At 48.9% G+C, this 19,941-nt stretch overlaps 3 protein-coding genes across 3 annotated transcripts; 1 reads left to right on the top strand and 2 right to left on the bottom strand.

Annotated features, from left to right (window-relative positions):
* Positions 1 to 1,517: 1,517 nt before the first annotated feature.
* Positions 1,518 to 6,174, bottom strand: LOC131208357 (cysteine-rich secretory protein 2-like). Its single transcript, XM_058201084.1, has 6 exons — positions 6,066 to 6,174; positions 5,297 to 5,433; positions 2,877 to 3,022; positions 2,370 to 2,570; positions 1,753 to 1,842; positions 1,518 to 1,680 (listed from the first exon to the last, which is right to left on the bottom strand). The coding sequence occupies exons 1-6, from the start codon at positions 6,172 to 6,174 to the stop codon at positions 1,518 to 1,520; spliced, it is 846 nt and encodes a 281-aa protein (XP_058057067.1).
* Positions 6,175 to 9,774: 3,600 nt separating this feature from the next.
* Positions 9,775 to 10,450, top strand: LOC131208359 (dynein axonemal assembly factor 6). Its single transcript, XM_058201086.1, has 2 exons — positions 9,775 to 9,877; positions 9,936 to 10,450. The coding sequence occupies exons 1-2, from the start codon at positions 9,775 to 9,777 to the stop codon at positions 10,448 to 10,450; spliced, it is 618 nt and encodes a 205-aa protein (XP_058057069.1).
* Positions 10,451 to 15,073: 4,623 nt separating this feature from the next.
* LOC131207995 (transcription factor mef2A) lies at positions 15,074 to 18,497 on the bottom strand. Its single transcript, XM_058200634.1, has 4 exons — positions 17,601 to 18,497; positions 17,120 to 17,290; positions 16,850 to 17,044; positions 15,074 to 16,780 (listed from the first exon to the last, which is right to left on the bottom strand). Exons 1-4 carry the CDS (start codon positions 18,495 to 18,497, stop codon positions 15,074 to 15,076), a joined length of 2,970 nt encoding a protein of 989 aa, XP_058056617.1.
* Positions 18,498 to 19,941: the final 1,444 nt, after the last annotated feature.

Below are 19,941 nucleotides of genomic sequence, written 5' to 3'. Positions count from 1 at the left end.
GCTTTCCCAGCGACCCAGAACCAGCGCCTACCGTCAACCTTGTGTGTCCATCCCCATCCGCGGAACGGGCGTAATGAATGCTGATTATGTTTTGTGAATTCTTAAACTACCGGACCGTTTAAAGAACGGTGAGAAATCCGGCATTACCATACAAACTGACCATCTCTCGGATAGGGCCCGATGGTACACCCCTCCGCGAGTGTCTCCGGGACGGAAGAGGAGTTTCGCATCAGCGACTTCCAGTGAAGCCTCAAGTCGCTCATCGAAGTCGTCGGCTTGGCCGTCTCATAACTTCGTTACCGCACAGAACACGAACCCGCCAAACTGAACCGGACCTGCTACCGGTGACTTCAACGGCTGGGGTCGAATGGCAAACCGCAACTCTGCTAGGGGCGAATCGGTGGGGTTGGCGGAATGAAACGCACAATACAAGGTCAGCGTACGATAGATGCCATCCTCCGTCGGGTAAGGGTCCCCGGTATTACGCCTCTGGGCGGCGGCATTTCTTGTGTGGCCCACAAGAAAATGGACGGCCTTCTCCCGAAAATTTCTTCATTTTTCTCCTTTCTATCGATTCTATAAAAAGGCTAGAAAAAGTATTTATTTCTCCCCAATTGGTTGTCAGGCTCTGGTCCGAAGTCGGAGAGTCCGAAAAATTCATGCACGATGATGCCGCCTTTGCAAAGAAAATGTTACATACCGACGCTAGGGGAATTGGGCCGCATGGCACACCGAACGTTGCAACCCCACCGTTTTCGCCGTCATCGTCTTCGGTGGACCCCCCCTTGCATCGCGGAGGGGACGGTGACAATGCGGGGCCGAACGGCGTGTCAATGCCACAAGCGTGATGATCGGATGAGGGCGCCAACACCACCAACACCAACGACGCTATTTGCCCCTTTTTGCCGCGTTCTAACAGAGCGCAGCATAACACGGCGTGGTGTGATTCATGCCACCGGAAGTTCACTTAACACGCATCGGACGGTGTGTACCACGATGGTTCGCCGTTGACCCTGGGTCGAGGGAAAATGCACCCCGAAGAGTTCCCTGTTTGGATCATCGCGGTCTTGGTCGGACATTTTCTGACATTTAACTGCAGATTCCTGCAACCGTAGTCTACTTTGATCCGCTGTCATCTACGGGATCGTGTTACGTCAGTTGATTAGGCTTCAGCGCCCATCGAAAAAAAAGACTAAATAAAAAAAATGTGTACGTTCAATTAATTTTATTTACATCACATTGATAATTTTGAAAAATTTACCCCACACTTTCACGATCACAATCACATTCTACGAAGCACGCAAGCTGAGGGCCTAAAAAATGCCAAAATGAGTGCAGTGGTTGCCGTTGATTGAACTTTCCACCGGTATCTTTATGCATCCTAATGCTAATCCCAACCCGAGCAGTGACCTTTAGCTCAAACCCGCTCCGACGACGACGACGAGTTTCGGACGACTTCCGGACAGCCTAGAAGAACCTGATTTCCTATTTCCTCTTCACCCGGACACCATTAAAAATCAGTCGTGAATTTTCCCCGGACAAGTACAGGTTGCGGCGCAGTTGCGTTGCCGTTCCAAGCCCTCCGGTGTGGCCGTGTTGCACAGCCAGCCGGGCCAAGTCCGGTGCAGATCCCGACAGTTGGCCCACAGATCCGCCGTGGTGCAGATGTTGGTACAGAGCCTGGTTGAAGAGAAAACAAACCGGATCATTCAATTCATCGAAACATTCAATTCGAACCTCCCAAAAACTCACCTTGTTCTGCGCGATAGGCAGTGCGAATGGCAGGAACCGCACGGGCGGCCGCGTTTGTAGGGGATGCCCAGTTTCTCCTGGTGATTTCCACTGGACAACCAAATAAACATAATCGTTGATTACAAAGTGTAAATAAACATTGACATTGATTCGTTTCAACAGGCCGATCGCAAAGCTTTCCGCGATAAATACGGAATTTGTTCCGAATTTCGAACTTTCTCCGCCTGTTGAAACGAATCGCGGCTGGGCCATTTTTGGTTCGGTAAACTTAAAACGCCTTTCGCTAAAACAAAGCCAAACTAAGCTCAACCACATCTACACCAACTATTTAATTAGGTCAAGTAGCGCCAAGGACAAACGGCCGCGTAAGGCCCACCTCGTGCCATTAGTTGACCGTCAAATCGAATCGGAATCAGCAAAGCAAAACAAATCAAGGCCATTCCCGAAATGGTTCGTGTGGAGATTTATCATTCGTGACTATAAAATCGAGCAACTTCATCCGGGCGCGGGTTGGCCACACACGATCCTGGTGGCCTTCGGAAGCATCTTCCGGGCAGCATTTTCGCCTTCTTTGGAACTCTTTCTTTCGAAATGCGCAAAACGCGAAGCGTACTTACATGGGACAGTAGTTGCAGACGTAGTTGTAGAACGGTTTCCCCCGTGGGCCTCCCCGGGGGCACTTGGTCAACCCACAGCCAACCTTATGTGTGGCGGCCCACACCATCTGCGTGTAGTGGCCGACGGCGACCAGATCGTTCCTGACCGAACCGTACGTGAAATTTTGTCGCTCCAAAAACCAGGTCCGCAGCGCAAACAACCTGTCAAATGGGTGGGGAATGGGTAAGTGTGTCAGATACCGTTCAGAAGCGGCAACACTTAGTGGCCGCTGGCGCCACGGTCGGTGAGTGAGCCAAACATGGAACGCTTGGAATAAGAGATCGATCAAAATCAACCGCCGCGGTCGCGAAAAGCCATTTGAAGCTCATGTTCTAACACAAGGCGGGTCATGGTTCTGCGTGGTGCGTGGGGAAGTCCCGCGTTCCGGCTCATGAGTGCACCATAAAAACCACACATCTTTGGCCAAATCCTCATCCTAACCCAACAAAGGTCCATCTTTCTTTTACCACGGGACACGGTGCGTCGAGACGAAGATGTTCTGTCCGCAGGCTCCGTAGCTGTCGATCCATCGGCCTTTGGGTGTGTCGTGGGTCAACAACCGGCACTGATTCGCCCATTTCTGCGCCGATCGTGCCGCTCCGTGGTGCCATTTCTGCAATCATCCCAAGAAGGAAGAAAAGTTGTATCACTTTGAAGATCATAAATTCGACTACCCAATAGATCCTGCTGATCCGTCCGTGGCGATCACAAAATCAGGCTGCGGAATACTCATAATGAGTGAGATCATCGCGATGGATGAATTTTTATGGGATCGATCTAAACACGTGCCCGTGGAAGTGATAGCGTGGATCAGGCTATCTATATGCAAAACCGATCTCGCGGCTGTTGCAGTTAGTTGGGCCGGCTTCTCACAAATAGGACACCTGGCACAGTCCCGAATTAGCTGTCTGTAAGGGTCGTGCTGCTAAGGGGGCCACACAAGTGGACAAGCCGTAATTGAGATTACAGAAACATTATTGAGTGTCCGACAAACCGACGCAACGCCGCAAAACCGCAAAACCCTTAGTTTGGTGGCACGTGATCGCGCATCCCATAAATCTGCGGACGAAATGAATCACAGTCGGCTTATTTTGGCACACAAGTGTCCGCCTACTGTGCTGAGATCGTGCCAATCAGCTCACACCAAGCATTCGTGGCTAAGGTGGACCGATGCATCTCTACCGTAAGAAGGATCTGTTTCTCGTTTTTTTTTTTTTTTGCTACGGTCGCTCATTAGATATTCATCATTATTGTTTTTTGTTTTGCATAATTTTTAACGTTTGGGCCACACTCAGTAGAAGGTGTGAAACATTTGTCCCACTTGATCGGCTGCCATTCAAGAGTTTCTGGTTTGGTCAGATCATTGCCTGAGTGAGTTTTGAAAAAGGTTTAACCAGTTTTTTTCGCTGTCGGAAACCAGTCTTTCGGTTCTCCGTTTCCTTACTTACGGCCCGAGACTTTCATCATGCACTAATGGGATTAGCGTGGGTTGTACTTCTCGTGATGCTTCGCTAAACTGCATAGCACTGGAGCCCCCCCTACACACGATCGATTAGAGCGCCCAACTGAGCCGCCAACACGGTAACAGCCATTAACCACAGCCACGGGGGAAGAAAAATTAAGCTATCACAATAAATTTACCTCCAAACCACACGTGCAGTCTTCTTCGGCCACCGAATCAGTCGATCGCGTCGACTATCGATCGATTGAACTGTCGCTCGGCAACATTCGAAACTCGAATAACTGTTGTCACATACGGATTTGCATATTAATCGGTGCGTTATTGCGTTTCGCAGGGTCACACAAATCGCGGGCTTGAAAATAATGTTCGTTAGTCTCCTGCTTGCGCTTCGATCCCGTGTGAGCTTTGTTACCCTTTTTGGTGACTACATAGAAAATCCGTTTTTTTTTATCTGCTCGTGTAAACACCATCAAATAATCCTATGTAGATGAGACCAACAGACGGTTCGATTGGAAACACGTATTTCGGAGCACCCGTTTAGGAATTATTCAAATCTTCCGATTTTTCCGAGGCCCGCAACCACATCAAGAAACACCGCGCATCGCTTCGGATCGCCTAAATCATTTCTAATTGTGCCGATTTACCATATCTGTCCCGGTGCTTCCGATTCAACCCCTGCCCTGGGTTTGGAACGGGCCCACCGACTAAGAGTCGGCGGATTGCATGACAAATTTCTAATCGATTTGAATGAACATCCAATAATTTATCGGTTTTTGACAAGCCGTGCAACATTTATGCTTTGGAAGCTACCAGGGCTAGAAAAACTGCTACAAGCCACAGGAACGTTTTCAAATCTCCCGCAGAGATCAGTACATAAGCCACCGCTGGTTTGGGTTTTTTTTTTTGTGCAAAACATGAACAAAACACAAATCACCGAGCTAGCAGAAAGTTGAGAGGGTAAGACTACGCTAACAAACTAGCATCAAATATGTTTGCCAATAAATAACATTTCGTGCGAGGTATTTGCCTTGTAGCAAGGGTCACCAATCTGCCAAACATTCGGGTTAAATAAACAACCACGACGGGCTACGACGCGGTCAAGCAGTAAAATCAACAGTCTCCCGCCACGGTCATCGTGTGCTTTATTTCCAAAAAAAAAAATCAAATGAATTAATTTCTGCCCAGCCCCTTATGCAACCAGGGACATCAGTAACACACTTGTTCGGAAATGAGATCATGCGGAAATGATGCCTCTTCCCGGACGATGCTGTGAATATTCACACCGTTGTGGAACAGATCACGGAGAGATCGCTTTATGATCTTAGTTTGTGACAGACAATGCGGGATTGGGGTGTTATTCCTGTCCCAACCGAGAGAGAGAGAGAGTGAGAATCTCACAGCCCGACCCCCGATTGGATTACTCACCATGTTTAACATATTCGCGGCCGGTGGCACCACCTTGGTGCGGTAGTGATCGTGTAGCATCACAATCCGCCTTTGAACTTTGCGCAGCCGCGGCGAAATGGCTTTCGTCGGCAGCTTGTCTCCATACAGTCTGGGCACTGTGGACGGGACCGGTTTGAGATTCATTTAGGTGGATCTTTTTTCTTGCTGTTCAAAAATCTCATCATGGATTTATGGTTCTTTTCTGTTCTGCTGTTTTTTGCTGGTTTGGTTTTTTTCCACCCCGAACGGGTGTTTCAAGATGTTGAGGGCAAGAAAGAAGCAATGATTTGCGTACCGGGCAACATCGCCCGGAAGGAGGCCGACGGAGTCCTGCTAGATGGCGATGTGCAGATGTGCCTTCGGTTCGATTCCGCGTTTCTTTTGAACCCCGTCAATCACCAGCGCGCATCATCGCCACCAGCAGGGACCAGGGCAGGGATTGAATGAGGGAAATAAATAACACGGAATAGCCGGCATTAGAACGCGCGACATGGCCAAGCACGGGTATGAGATGAATGTTAATGGACGTGGGGACATTGCATGACCACCGGCGTCGGCTCGCGGTGGTGGATTTTGGTGTGATAAACGGATCCTCATGTCCACGGGTTAACGCTTTCGCTGACGAACCAAGAAAGAATTCCGTGGCGATTTATTTGACAAATTCTGTTACCGGTTTTCTATTGTTTCTGATAATCAGAATGTGCAGAATTTGACTACGGATTGAATATGGACTCGAAAATGCACTCACCTCTATCAAATCGCCATCCACCGGACAGATCGAAACAAACTACGAGCAGCGCCACCGACATCAGGAACCAGCCCGCGGGTCGTACCATTTTTGGCCACCGTACAATCATCGCGCACTGAGAGAAGCTGCTTCCGCGGATTTGGCCCGATCGCTGAAAAGATTGGAACGCCCCGAAATTGGAACGATTAACGAGCGACGTAAGAATAACGGTGAACGGTCGGTGAAGCAAAGCAAGGCGAAACTCTAACATCGTGACGCACGCTCCTTAATCGTGATCATGTTGCTGATCAACGATCGAAACGATCTGTTCCGCTTCTCTGTGGCGTGTTTTAATTCGCACGCACCGCACCGCTTAATGGGCGGCCGAAGAACCGAAATCGACACCGAAGGTGTGTCGTGTTCCAGCGAGGATCGACTCGATCGCGATCGGCACAGCGTTCCGCGAATTGAGCCTCGCCTCGTCAACCTCGATCGGTTATCGAGTCGGACATGATTCTCAACACTTTCGCGCGTGTTGGCCCCCCAAAGTGCTATCAGTGGAGCGGAAAATAACACAAACACATGGTGGCCGGTGGCCACCGGTGCCGAAAATGTCTGAGGATCCGCCGCGTCTTCTCCGCTGTGCGAAAAACAGATGGTTGGCGTGAGAAACCGGACCAATGTCACAGCGGAGCGATCTGTCAACTCCCGGGTGTCGCTAAAAAGGTGGCACACGCGAAGGTCCCTCATGCGGGGCCCACGTGGGAGTTGAGTTATTGGCTCGATAGCATTCATCGTTCACACTCCAACGTGAACACACGAGAACGCGAATTAGAGTCACGGTTTGGATCGCGCGCCGTTTTTTCTTTGGTTTTTTCTTCCGAGAGGGTCTTTCGTCGCTCACTTTCTGGCCACGGTTTATGGACACCGTTGGTGATGTTCGCTTCGGGTCCTTTACTATTCCTCCGGGATGTGATTGCGTTCGGTGAGTGGAGTAGTGCAACTGTAGGAAAAGCACAGACAGTTTATGTACTGATTGACAGCAGTAACTATTTTGTTAAAATGAAACTTTTCAATTGAAAGACGGCGTCTCGATCGCATTTACCGAAAAGCGCACGCGTAGTCATAAAACAACACAATCCGGCAAAAGAACAGAGAACAAAGTAGAACCAACCGAAAAGGGCACTGCCGTCTTTCGGATCCGATAGCCCTACCAGGAGGGCTTGGCGTTTGTTGATCTTTGTTTTAACGACTGTTTTCTCAAGTGGCCGACATGCAGTAGGCTGTTCGGAGCGACCCAATCTCGGGTGCGATAAATTATTTTTACGACTAATTAAGATATATTCGCCATCATCATCATAATCTTCATTTGATGTGGTCGAAGATGGAACTCCGAGAAAAGCCAACTGTAAGCCGAACCCAAAAATGATCGCCCATAAATTCAATCAAGAGTCCAAATAGACATTCAGCGGATTTAGATACGTCCTATTCCGGTCCACCATACGCCGCTAACGTGCTGCTGGCGAGCCGAAGAGCCACATCCTTGACCTGAAGTGATCGCGACATCAACCACAACGTGGGGTCAGAAGCACTCGCCGACGGTGCGAGCGATCGCCAAGAAACGCGACGGGTGCCCATCGGCAGTGAGGTGGTCGTAAATTTCAGCAACACTCACGCGTATTAATAATTAAGTCGTTAAATCTCACTCGGATCTCGGATGCATTTGGTCGAGCCCCGGTCCGGACAAGAATGGTTTGGACGATTCTTCTGCCTCCGCCAAAAACCGGCAGACCGTGATTCACGCACAAATCCGTGAATATATGCTGTGGTTGACCACGGGCAGCCGTCACGACCGTAACTCGTGCGGAAGTAGAAGCGGTACAATGGGAAACAACCGCCCCGTAGCTGGACTGGGATGTCTTGAGTGATGCAAAAGACGCCACCACCGACAGTCCCAGTGACAGTGGTCAGGGATAGCAGCTCCCTGCAAAGTTTAGCGTTTCCGTACGCCACGTTCGTTGGCCTCAAGCGACCTAACAGAATGAAATACAATAATACATTTTTGTACAATAAATTGTTTCGTGTAGATTTTTCAACACCTTTGAACGATGGTATGGTTCCGCTTAAAAACATAGCAGAGCGTCCATGAAGCGCATTTTTGCACTGATCACTCAATATGATCTAATCACTAATAGCCCACGATACAGGAAACTGATACTTACAGGATTTTTGAATCTTTCCTAAAATAATTTCCAAGCCTGACTGTAAAGATGACCTCCACCAAACTTCAAATAACTACTGCTACTAATTAGGCTTTTAAGAAGAGTATTTAAATCGAACACTTTGTAACTTTAATCGACAACACGCTAACTTCATCCACTCAACACAATACAGATAGCGGCGTAATGATCATAGTTTGGAACCAAATGCGGAACCGGAAAGCACTGGGTACGATACAAATCGATCAGGAATCGAACGACTTGCGGCGCGTGTTACGCTTACACCCCTTCGTAGACGACTGGACCGACAGGAACGGACGGCGTTGGCGGTTGACTCATTCCTTCAGATAATTGCGTCTGTCACCCTGAAGAAAAATTGCAAGAGGAAACTTGACTCCTCCGATCCGATCCTCCGATGAACGCCGTGTTCCACTCGGTTCAATGTTCGAGAATAGCTGTCTTGAAGAACGCTACGTAGTGCCTGGACAGTGCACGGCTATTACATTTGGGTACTCGCACGACAAAGTCACACTATTACACCACCAAACATACTGACGATGTAGATCACGTTCATGATCAACGGATTCGAAGTAACGGATAGACTGATCGACAGTTCACCGGCACAGAACCACGCTCTTTCGGTTACGAACCGAAAGATGCTTGGCAGACGGACAGACGACGTCTCAACCGGCAGACGTCGGGAAGTGAACTGATTTAAATGTGAGAGCGCGAAAAAATATCTCACAAAATATGTGCCATCAGACCACGGCCCCACTACCTCGCAATCGAGATGATCGCGGGCGACGACGACGACGAAGACAACATACGCGAGACCGACCGACACACGATCAACATAAAGCGCGCGATCGGGGCGAATTGATCGTGAACGGACACTTACAAATGCCGGGACGCCTGTTTCGATCACAATAGCAGCAACAGCAGCAAACATACGATTCGTCTCAAATGTATTCCTTCCGCCAGTAAGCTCTTTCTTCACGTCGATCACTTTAACGCTTGAGATCGATCCAAAAAGAGCGCTAACGGCACAGGTGGGCGACACAGTGGAGGCGTAAACGACATCATCTGCTAATACTGAACAACGCGCAGGGCCAATAGCTTCAATAAAGCCGGCGACAAAGGCAAACATTGATCTATAAGTAGCAGTAGCAGCGTCAAAAACAATAGAAATTTATTAGTTCATCTAGAAGAACCGAACAGGGCGTATTTAGTATGGTCTGATAATAATGATGTTTAAACCAGTGTTTTCATTAGAAACTAAACCTAATTCAATTTTATGAAAAAGATGAAAAACATAAATCAATGAAAATTCATTCTCATTACTACTAACGCATGCGTCAGAAAGGCTAGGAAACGAACGATGGCAACTAGATACCGTGTTAAGCATTCTACAGGCAACGCGCACTATTGACTGTTTTATCGATATCAGCGAACGTAGTTGACTGGCAGAAGTGAGTCGAAATATTCGGTGCGTGCCCATAATCTCCCAAAACATGTCTCTAGGTAGTGAGAATATCAAACTGCTTCAAAAATTATTCAAAAACACTGACGACGATTCGTCGGAAGAAGAAATCGAGCACGATGGGCCACAGTTCGGTTAGTACGGAAACTTCAGCTTCACTCCGTGTCGTTTATGCGTCAGCGATACTTTCAGGTCCTGGTGATATCGGAGAGCCAATTGCTAAACCAAAAAAGAAACCTGTGGGCGATCCTGCGGAGCACATTGCACCGTCCACGTATGCTCCACTTGAGAAACCGACGGAAACGCAACCGCAAACCATTGAAGACTGGGAATCGCAGTTGCAGCAGGAAGATGGGGCCCTGTTTGAGTCTCGCAAGCGACCCGAGTATAGAATTTCGTACCGCCAAACGGTGGCCACCGAGGATATCTACCTCCAGATGGGTTGCAAATCGCCCAGCACGGCCAGCTGTGAGAGCATGGTCGTTGACGTGTTCCTGACGGGCGACGATTCCGCAATCGGCATACATCACATCGAGCTGGCGGTGAAGGAGCAGCGAATCGTCGTGGCAACGCCCAAGCATCGGCTTGACCTGGTGCTGCCGCACCGGATCGATCCGGACAAGGGTAACGCGGCGTGGCTTTCGGATGAAAAAACTCTTCGCCTTACGCTTCGAATGGTGCGGGAATTGGATTTTGTTAACTTTTAGCAACCGCTGCCTTAAACAAATCGTCCATTAATTTTAGGACTTGAAGCACGCAATAAACTCGTTTGAGGGATTTGTACACACCAAACAGACACAGAGGGCACCGTGTCATGTGTTTTCATTGTATACGGCACTGAAGTTATTTATGTTGCTTCAAATTTCATGCGATGACTCAATTACGGGTGACATTTTATGTGGGTAATGAACTTGCACAACTTAATAGCAGAGCAATTGCGTGAATAATCATATAACGGTTTAAGAAGTCTAATTTCTTTGCCTAATAGACGTTTATTCAGTTGGCCATCATTCAGTTGAATGATAGCGCCTCGATGCGTAAGGTGACCGTGGTCAATTCATTGCAGCCACCTGTGGTTCTCTTTCTGCTGTTCTTGCCTTACAGTCTCACTTGGTGCCCACAACCTCCACAAGAGAACCACAGAAACCACAACCTTCTTTTCTATGCCCTGGCTGAATGCAAAAATGTAATAAATGCTTCAAATCGTCGGTGGACTGGATTTGCTGACCACCTCGAAGACGCACAACAAATCCGGTCTTTTTGTGAGCGCTTATGAACTGTTCTTTTGGGCATACTTTAATTATAGTGCTATACTAAAGCTGGTCGACCCTTAAATGAAAAAAAAAGTGGAATAAAAGTACAACCCATCGAAACTGTTTTGCTAACTTGTTTAAATTATTTTATTTATAATTTTATATATAAATACACTGTTTTTTTTTAATAATAGACTAATTTTTATCGATTTACTTTACGCTTGCCTATATTCACTACTTCCGAGTGTTATGAGAGTTTCTATTTTTTTTGCCTGACTTTCATATGCTCTTTATCATTTTCCATTTTTTCCTTTATTTGTCCGTTTCATTTGCATTGCCGCACTTTTATATTCACCTTTTGAACTATTCACAATCATCTCTAGTCTATATGATTTTTCGCCACTTACACCGACTTATCCATTAAACCATTTTCACGACTTTGCTTCTCTCCTTGGGAACAAGTGATTTTCTCTTCTTGCTTTCAATCCGCGACACGCGACGTATCGATCGATCACAAACTTTCGGGCACGGATTAAAACCGACACAATTTGCAAGCAGCACCATCGATCGCTTCAATCTTCGTATATTAGACACGCGGCCACACGCAAATCTCGTGCACTCTCAACGCATGCTCGGCTCATGGCTCGTTAACCTAAAGCTTCCCACATCGTCCTGCCTGTGGTTAAGTTACTTTTTAACATCTTTTGATTACATCATGGTCATTGCGGAACCAATTGCCATTTTTTCTCGTTTTTGCATTACCCAAACATTCGCCTGAACGTGTGTAGTGCGTTTAAAAGAGATAAAATTGCCATTCCAACCGAAAGCCACGTTCACCACCTTTAGGTAAGGGTTCTGCTGCTGATAAGTCTACTGCGTGTGTCACACAATTCGTGATTAGAAGAAGTAGACTCTCCTTTGCACATTCGAATCGTGCGGCGTGCACGCACAATATCCAACGGACAAGATTTCCGTTCCGGTTTGCAGACCGGTGCGCTCTTTCCATACGGCCTAATATCGCTTCCCTATCTATCGTCGCCTTCCGCCCGGTTAGCAAACGTACATACACATTAAATCGGCTATTTACACACTTAGGGAAGTAAAATAAAAAAATTCAACTCGGATTAGACGGTAAACATACAATACTCTACAATAATCGGTTCCGTTTGCGATCGTCGTTTGCTCTGATCATTCCTTATGTATCTCTTAACTAAACTCTAAAACGGTCGAATCTAAACACACGAAGGCGAACAGCGGAGCGCCTTGATCGGACAAGCGGAACAGGAATGAACACAAAACACGATCAACTACAGCTTGCTTGTGTTTGCTTCCACTTCCATCTGCCTATTGGGCTTGCTTTGGGATAATAAATGTGTATTTTTGTTATTGTTAAATTCTCATTGTTTTTTACGTTTTCAAGATTTTCAATCACCTATCTTATGGGCATGGTTATTTGCTCTATCTAGACGATACGAAGAAGGGGAAATAATCGGTCCACGAACTAACAAGATAACGCACGGATCGGTAGGCAGATGACAAAACGGCAATTCCATGGGGCCGAACACGGATGGTTGTTAGATTTTGTTTCGCCGTCGTACATGGCGAAAGTCTGCGCCAGTCTGGACAGCGTGTTGGGGGAACATAACACAGCATAACAACAACAAAGGTAATGATAAGCAACTGATGCTGGAATTTCACCACGAACGGGCGGAAAAATTGGCCGGAGTTACAACAGAACAGACAAAAGGGGCACAAAAAATAACCAACAAGACTTAGAGTGGCCCACAGTACGACACGAGGAGGGCTACATTCACGGTAAACATTCAGACACATGGCTGCGTGCGCGCGTGCTGCACACCCCCTTTTAGTACGACCCGTGGAGGAAGGATGTATGCTTATGCGCCGCCCTCTTACTCGGTTTAAGTGACTACTTCCTATGGACTAACTTCTTCTTAAAACCACCATTTCGGCACAGCTCTCCCGTTGCGGTCTTTGCTCATACTGTGGGCGACGCGATCGGGGATTATGTCTAAAATTTCAAATACGAATTTATCTAAAATCCCATCATCCAACGTTTCTCGTTTTCTTCCGCTTCGCATATTGCTCCAACTCTGCCGCCGTGCGTTTTACTTTAAGTATACCTTTTAATCGCATTGATTGATTTCCGGCCCTTTCCGGTACGCTCTGTATTTTTGTTGCATTTTTTTCTGACAGCCTTTTCTGGGTTACAGTTCCAAGTCGCAAATAGTTTCCCCTCCACTTCAGAGGGATGTGTGTGTCAGGATTCAACCGGGGCCATGCTTCATTCCGGATTAAGTCCACAAAAATCTAGCTTCAGAAGCTAAACGAGAGCGCCTCGATAGGGCGCGATTGTGTTGTTTCTTTTTTTAAATTTTAATACAACACGTTTAAATGGCCTTACAATTAACATTTTTTTCTTTTTGCTACACTACACGCCACACATTCGCAAAGCTGCTTCATACATTTGCGTCAATAAGTAACAAACACAGTTCGTTCCGAATGTTCATCCCGCCCATTCTACACTCTAAGTTAAACTTTAGATCCTCATTTTAAAGCCACATACACATATTTCATCGCCGGTTTGCTTTGATTCCGAAAGTCCAGAACGAACGGGATTAACAAGCTTTGATGCGATTTTGTAGCACACACAATAATAACGACGCGCGCGCAGTGTCAACACAAAAAAATCGTTTCTCTCTCTTTGCCTTTCTCTCAGTTATAGTGGAAGATAGTTGTCCAAGCCGGAGCCATGAAGCTGCGAGTAGGAAAAGAGCTTTATATGGTTTTAAATATTGCATTTCCTGAAGAGATTTTCACAGTATATGCTTCTCAACACCGTTAGTTCCTCAGTCAACTCGAGAAACGCACCATTATCATGGAGCGCACAAGCTGTAGCGCTGGTGAGTTAATACCGAGAAAAGCAACCGAATGGTTTCCCAGCAACGGGGTGCACTATCTCGAACGAAATCAATGCAAAGAAGCATCCTCAAACGAGCATTCGGGAATAACACTTCAAAAAGGCCAACTCTGATTGCGTATAACGGGGCAGCTCCGCTGTGTCCGATTTGTGGCAGAAAAGGTCTGTCAATTTATTGAACGGTAAACGATAAAAGATGGAGATAAAAAAACTGTCGGCCACAATATCCTGATTCCTGGTGGACCTATGTCTGCAATACGTCGTGTGTCTCATAAGTCTAATAAAATAAGCTTAAAAAGCAACTATGACTCCTTACGAAGGAGGATCCCTGAACTGAATTCGACTACTTGCTCTCTCCTAACGACTTGCATTCGATCCCCGGATGATGGCACAAAAATGCGCTCGTTTTCCAATCGTTTAAGTCAATTATTACGCTTTACAATGATTTTGAGGAGGTTATGAGGACCTTTTTTAATGTTCTAAAATGTTCATTTTCTGGCACCGAAATTAAAAGAACCAGCAACCCGTCTTAGTTGCGTCCTATTCTACCGAAACACGTGTTCATCCCCGCAAGACCAAAAGCCGCCATTTTCGAACACGACACAAACCACGCGGCAGTGGTTCCCATGCAAAATCATACCACAACCCTGGCTACTGACTTTGTCCCTAATGCTTTCTATCTTTTTGGAGCTTACTTTTCGAAGTTAAATTTACGTCACAACTGTGTCGCTCGTCGGTCATTTGTCACCTTCAAGAGAGTATTGATTGACTATCATGTACCATTACCCTTAAATGTCCCACTCCCTCGCACTATGCACGATAGCGAAGGAACAATCTTCCTAAACAAGTGGAAGATGCTCTCTCCCTGTTTGCCTGTTATTTTCTGTGAAAATAAACAAAATCGTCACAAGCAGTGGTGCCTACAAAGCACTTTGCTCGCATCGGTCGGGTCAAGTCGGAACCTTTGGTCATTCCCCCGTCTCCGCCGTACCGTCGTCGTGTACCGTGGAAGAAGAAGAACGCAGTGAGTGAATGAACGAGAGAAACATCGCTGCTGCGGCTACAGATGCTGCTGTCACGAGCGCGGATCGGTTAAACCGCATTACTACACCGCATCGGACTGTGGTCCTCCACGATTATCACTTACCACTGGCGTTGACGAGATTGTTACTATTACTGTTGGTGGTGCTACTGCTGGTGCCGGTGCTGCTATTACTACTGCTGCCGCTACTATTGCTACCCGCTGCTGCTGCACCACTTGCTGACGCACCGCTAACGCTCGTAGGTTCACCTACCGCCGCCATCGAGGACGACGTCGACGTCAAGCTCGACGGCACATCTAGCGAACTGTTATTGCTATTGTTGCTACTATTGCTACTATTGTTTCCGTTGTTGTTGGCGCTGTTGGCATTATTGTTGCTCTTACTCACACCGCTACTACTGCTGGCGCTACTGCTGCTGCTGGTGCTGTTGTCCCGATCCGCACTTGTCGGCGCATGATCGATTGGTGGCGGTAGACTGATTATGGTGCTAGGATTAAGGTTGTTGTTGTTGTTGCTGGCCACTCCCAGCGTCCCACCACTGATCGTTACAGACGACGGTCCGGACGAGGTGGTGTTGTAGTCGAGTGTAAAGTTTGAGTTGCGTGTCATGTCTTCCATGGAAGCCTCGGGACAATCGAGCCCACCGTGCTTCTGGGAGCCACAGTTGTAACAAGAGGCCGCCCCGGTTCCAAAGGCTGTCCCGACCAATGCTAACGTCGTCGTGGTGACACCGTATCCAGTACCAGGCCCTTTGGCTTGCAACAAACCAAGTGAGCTAGCCGCTTGCTGCGAGGTGGCCACCGCCATCGATGGTTGTGACGGAGATGATCGTAAATTGGGAAGGGACGTTTGAGTGCTGGCGGTCGAGCTGGCTGGTCCAGGTCCAGGTGGAGGAGGCGTTGGGAGGAAAGGTAGAGAACTCGGTGGCACAGGACCAGCACCTACCGTCGCCCCAGCGGACGGATGGTACTGGTAAAGTGGGCTGTCGGGCGTGCTTTGCTGCATCGCCGCCGGATAGGGCACTGGCCGGAACGGGGTACCGTGCGGGAGAGTAGCCGTTGTCAGCTGTCGGTGTTGTTGCACCAAGTGCGTCGCAGCGGACACCGCTTGGTAGGCGGTGGCAGCGCCTGCATACGGACCGGTGGCAAATGGCTGCGTACTGAGCATCAGGCTCGTTCCGGTCGAACCGGGCGGAGGCGGAGGGGCGGCAGCAGCAGGACTATTCAGAAGCGGACCGGACACAACGCTACTACCGCTGGCGCCATTGTTGCCATTGCTGCTCATCGCAGCACCATTAGTCGTGCCGGTGGTGAGAAAATTTTGACCCACGCTTGTCACCATTAGATCGCCGCCCGCAAACTGTTGCTGCTGCTGGGAGTAGTTCAGCTTATCAAATCGCCCATTAACGTTGCGCATGTTGGACCGATTGGAGGAGCGAGCGTGCGACACACCGCCTGCCACGCCGCCAGCGCTCACGGACACCACGCCCGGTGTTTCCGGTGGCGAGACATCGGATCCGATCGAGCTGCCCGAATCGCTGCCGGTCGACTTTGACTGATGATTTATGTTATCCATGATCATGCCACCCTTCATGCTGTAGTTGAGCGAATGATAGTTCCCACTTCCGCTGGTACCGTCACCCCGTTGGGAATGATGCTGTGGCTGTTGCTGCTGCGGCTGCTGATGGTGATATGGCGGTAGCTGACTAACGTAGCTTTGCTTCGACTGCCGGGGCAGTGTGTTGTGTGTCGGCCGCATACCATTCCGCACTTGCATCAGGCTGAGCATCAACATTGTCTGGTCCTGTAAATACACATCAAACTGAGCTCTTAGTTACGTACGCAGCAATATGCGGCTGTCGAACTGTATTACCTCGTCGACAGTCTTTAAACTCTGCATCTGAACTTGGCTTTGCTGTTGTTGCTGTTGTTGGTCGTTTTGTTGGTTCCGGCTAATTCGGTGTTGAACGCTGCTAGGATGAATCCGCGTCGGACTGGCGGTCCGGCTGTGTATCGGTGAGGAGGGATTGCTCAAATGCGGTGAAGACGGTGGTGGTGGGTAGGATAACTGCGGGGCAAGGCACATCAAAAGGAAACATAGTTTTAGAAGAGCATAGCCGCTTGACGAAAAGTCATCACTCACCTGTGGATAAACGGGATGTGCCCACCGGGCATGCACTCCTGTGGAAGGTGGACCGGGTGGCGGAATCGTGAAATCGGGTTGCAGTGGCAACTGCGTCAGCTGGGGTAATGTCAGCTGGGGCTGGGGCTCGATATAATGGGCCGTCGTCAGCGAGCCATCGTTTGCGATCAGCTGTGGCGAAGAAAAGGCAAACCACTCAAAATCAATACCAATACGTTTCGCATCATGAACGAGGTGATGTGTGTAAATAGTGACGCCGCTATCAACTTGAAACCCAGTTCCATACGGATTCACCTCTGATCTCCAGAGATCTCCTGGAACTATGATATCACGAATACTTCAAATAGAGTACCATGAAAAAGCCATTGATAAGACTGCGTGGTCGATTTCACTTTTGACCTCATTGTCAACATCGGGGACCATCGTCACTGGAAAAGACGGATTGCATCTACACATATTGACGAGAGACCTGTTTGGTTACCTGTGTCAAACCCGGTTGTCCTGAGTAGCTGAGAGCGATCGTGGTGGTCGCTCCACTTTGCGGCACAAGTTGCATTGACATCGGAGCGTTCGGAGGCAGTGCTTGGTGCAGGGTGGCCGTTCCCGGTGCTGGTGGTGGCGTCGAATTTTGCAGATGCACCGGTTGGTGCTGTTGTTGATGGTGTTGTTGCTGTTGCTGCTGCTGCTGCTGCTGCTGCTGCTGCTGCTGAATGGGCGACTGCTGCGGACTGTTGCTATGCAACGAATCCATTGACTGGTGCCGCGATTGCTGCTGCTGCTGGTGATGCTGATGCTGAGAAACTGCTGGCTGGTGGTGCTGGTGATGCGATGGCTGATGCTGGTGCTCAAGGGAATCTTCTCGCGAGTCCTGCTGCTGATGTGACCGCTGCGCAGGCTTTGGCTCACAGGATTTCAGCTTGGTGAAAATCTCACCACAATGCAGTCGCTGCTCGAACGAAAACACCGGATGGTTGGTGGCCATCGTGTACACGAGCAGTAGCTCCTGCAAGACGTCCTCCTCGAACAACCGCTGCAGGTCACCACGGGCGCCCCAGCCTTCGAGCGTTTTAAACAGCTCGTTAGCGTACGTGTGGTTGCAGGTGCGGAAGAGCGCCAGGAAGAGGGCCATTTTGCGCCGGATCCGCCGGTCTGTAGGCTCTCCCGAGGCGATGTCCGCAATGAACTCCTGGGGGTTGTTCACCTTCAGTTCGGCCCCGCGCAGCTCCGGTGCGTCACGCCGGCCCAGCTCCTCTAGGTACGTCCCGAGGAAGCGGAGCTCGAACGGAAGGCACATGTTTAACAGGACGCACATAGTATCTATCCTATTGTAGCTCTTCAGATCTCTGAACCAATTGACGACGTCCTCCTTACAAATCATTTCCAGCAACACATTTGATTCTACTCGCAGTGGGAGTCGGTATTGTTGCCTTTCCAGTACTTGTCTCCCTCCGGTCGCACGGCTCGAAATGGTCGTTGTCGTCACTAAACGCAGGTTGGTGCTGTGCGCTCCGGAATCGTACGATTTCTGCGATCCGCTCCCAATACTATCTGCAATGAACAGCGCGACACTTGCCTCCGATGGGATCTCTGGCTTACTTTCTGAAAAAGTACAAAACTTGCGATCGGCTAGCAAGGCTGGCGCGCGCGTTGGCGAAGAGGATCCTACGGTGCAGACAAAACTGTGCTGAACGTCGCGCAGTGCAGTTTCGGCAAAGGAGCCATTCTTGTGGTTTGCATTTGCGCGGTCCTTTCAGTGACCGACGAGAACAGAACGATTGTTTTTATTCTCTTCCTGGCCGAATGAGACGATTGATTCGCGGTCTGTCGCGCCTTCATGGAATACAGTGCCTAGGGGAATGCTCTTTTCGCTTCGATAGCCTTCGCTCCATTTACACACAAAAAGCGCGTACGATCACACGAGGGAGCACACGCACACACACGTACACGCGGGAAACGCGTGCACCATACGAACACGTTAGCGCCACAGAGTGCACTTTACAATTGGGTCCCGATCGCTGAACGTTAAAAAATATCAACAAAGTTCCGCACGGTTCCAAGGCCGCCAACGGGTTGCAGTCGGTGACGAATTGCCCGGTGAAGCCACCGGCGCAGGATCTTAACTCTGGTGGGCGAATCGCAAGGCAGGTGGTGTCATAGCCCCCTAGAGGGTTGAGCGAGTGAAGACGTTCTCTCCCGTGTCCGAATGAGCCGATCTGCAACCGATTTCGTTATTGTGGCACACTTGCGTTGAACTCAATTCTTTGCTTCGTTCTTGCCTATGCTACACCACCGAAACCATCTTTTACGGAGAAACGGTCAACCACGCCAATTCACCTCGATGCGATATGCACGAGAGAGCGCGTGGCGGTGGTTATGTTGGTGCAGTTTTATTTCACTTTTTGATGACACTGGCTCAGGGGTCCTCGCAACCACTACGCTCGGGGAAAATAAATCTTTGGGAAAAAATAAACCACACGAATGCACACACCCACAGTGACACACAACATACGCACACAGTCATACACGGTACAGACGCACAGGGATACGGAATCTATGCACAGTCAATGGAGTCCGATGTGCACCATCGTGCGGCCAATATTCGGATACCGGAAGAGGACAAAGGATCGGCCCTTCTACCACACGGCGGGGAAACACCCACTATGTTTTTTTTGCTTCGCCACGGCCAGCTCAGCTGCGGGTGGGCAAGTTTGGGCTGCTGCGATCTTTCGCAGCAATTGGGACAAAATCGATGCCCGTTTCACTTTGTCGCTTATCGCTAATCACTGGCTTTTCTTTAATCGGTCCCGAGTCCGCACGGACCG

This window comes from Anopheles bellator, chromosome 2 (assembly GCF_943735745.2).
Source record: "Anopheles bellator chromosome 2, idAnoBellAS_SP24_06.2, whole genome shotgun sequence".
Lineage (NCBI taxonomy): Eukaryota > Metazoa > Arthropoda > Insecta > Diptera > Culicidae > Anopheles > Anopheles bellator.
This window is presented reverse-complemented; position numbering and strand designations above follow the sequence as displayed.

Coding starts and splice junctions, on each gene's coding strand:
- LOC131207995 (XM_058200634.1), bottom strand. CDS start 18,497: ATGATTTGTAAGGAGGACGTCGTCAATTGGTTCAGAGATCTGAAGAGC. Junction 17,291..17,600: donor GACAACCGGGTTTGACACAG/GTAACCAAACAG, acceptor TCTTCGCCACAG/CTGATCGCAAACGATGGCTC. Junction 17,045..17,119: donor CACATCCCGTTTATCCACAG/GTGAGTGATGAC, acceptor CTTGCCCCGCAG/TTATCCTACCCACCACCACC.
- LOC131208359 (XM_058201086.1), top strand. CDS start 9,775: ATGTCTCTAGGTAGTGAGAATATCAAACTGCTTCAAAAATTATTCAAA. Junction 9,878..9,935: donor GCACGATGGGCCACAGTTCG/GTTAGTACGGAA, acceptor CGATACTTTCAG/GTCCTGGTGATATCGGAGAG.
- LOC131208357 (XM_058201084.1), bottom strand. CDS start 6,174: ATGATTGTACGGTGGCCAAAAATGGTACGACCCGCGGGCTGGTTCCTG. Junction 3,023..5,296: donor CCGCGAATATGTTAAACATG/GTGAGTAATCCA, acceptor GGATGATTGCAG/AAATGGCACCACGGAGCGGC. Junction 2,571..2,876: donor TCGACGCACCGTGTCCCGTG/GTAAAAGAAAGA, acceptor CCCATTTGACAG/GTTGTTTGCGCTGCGGACCT.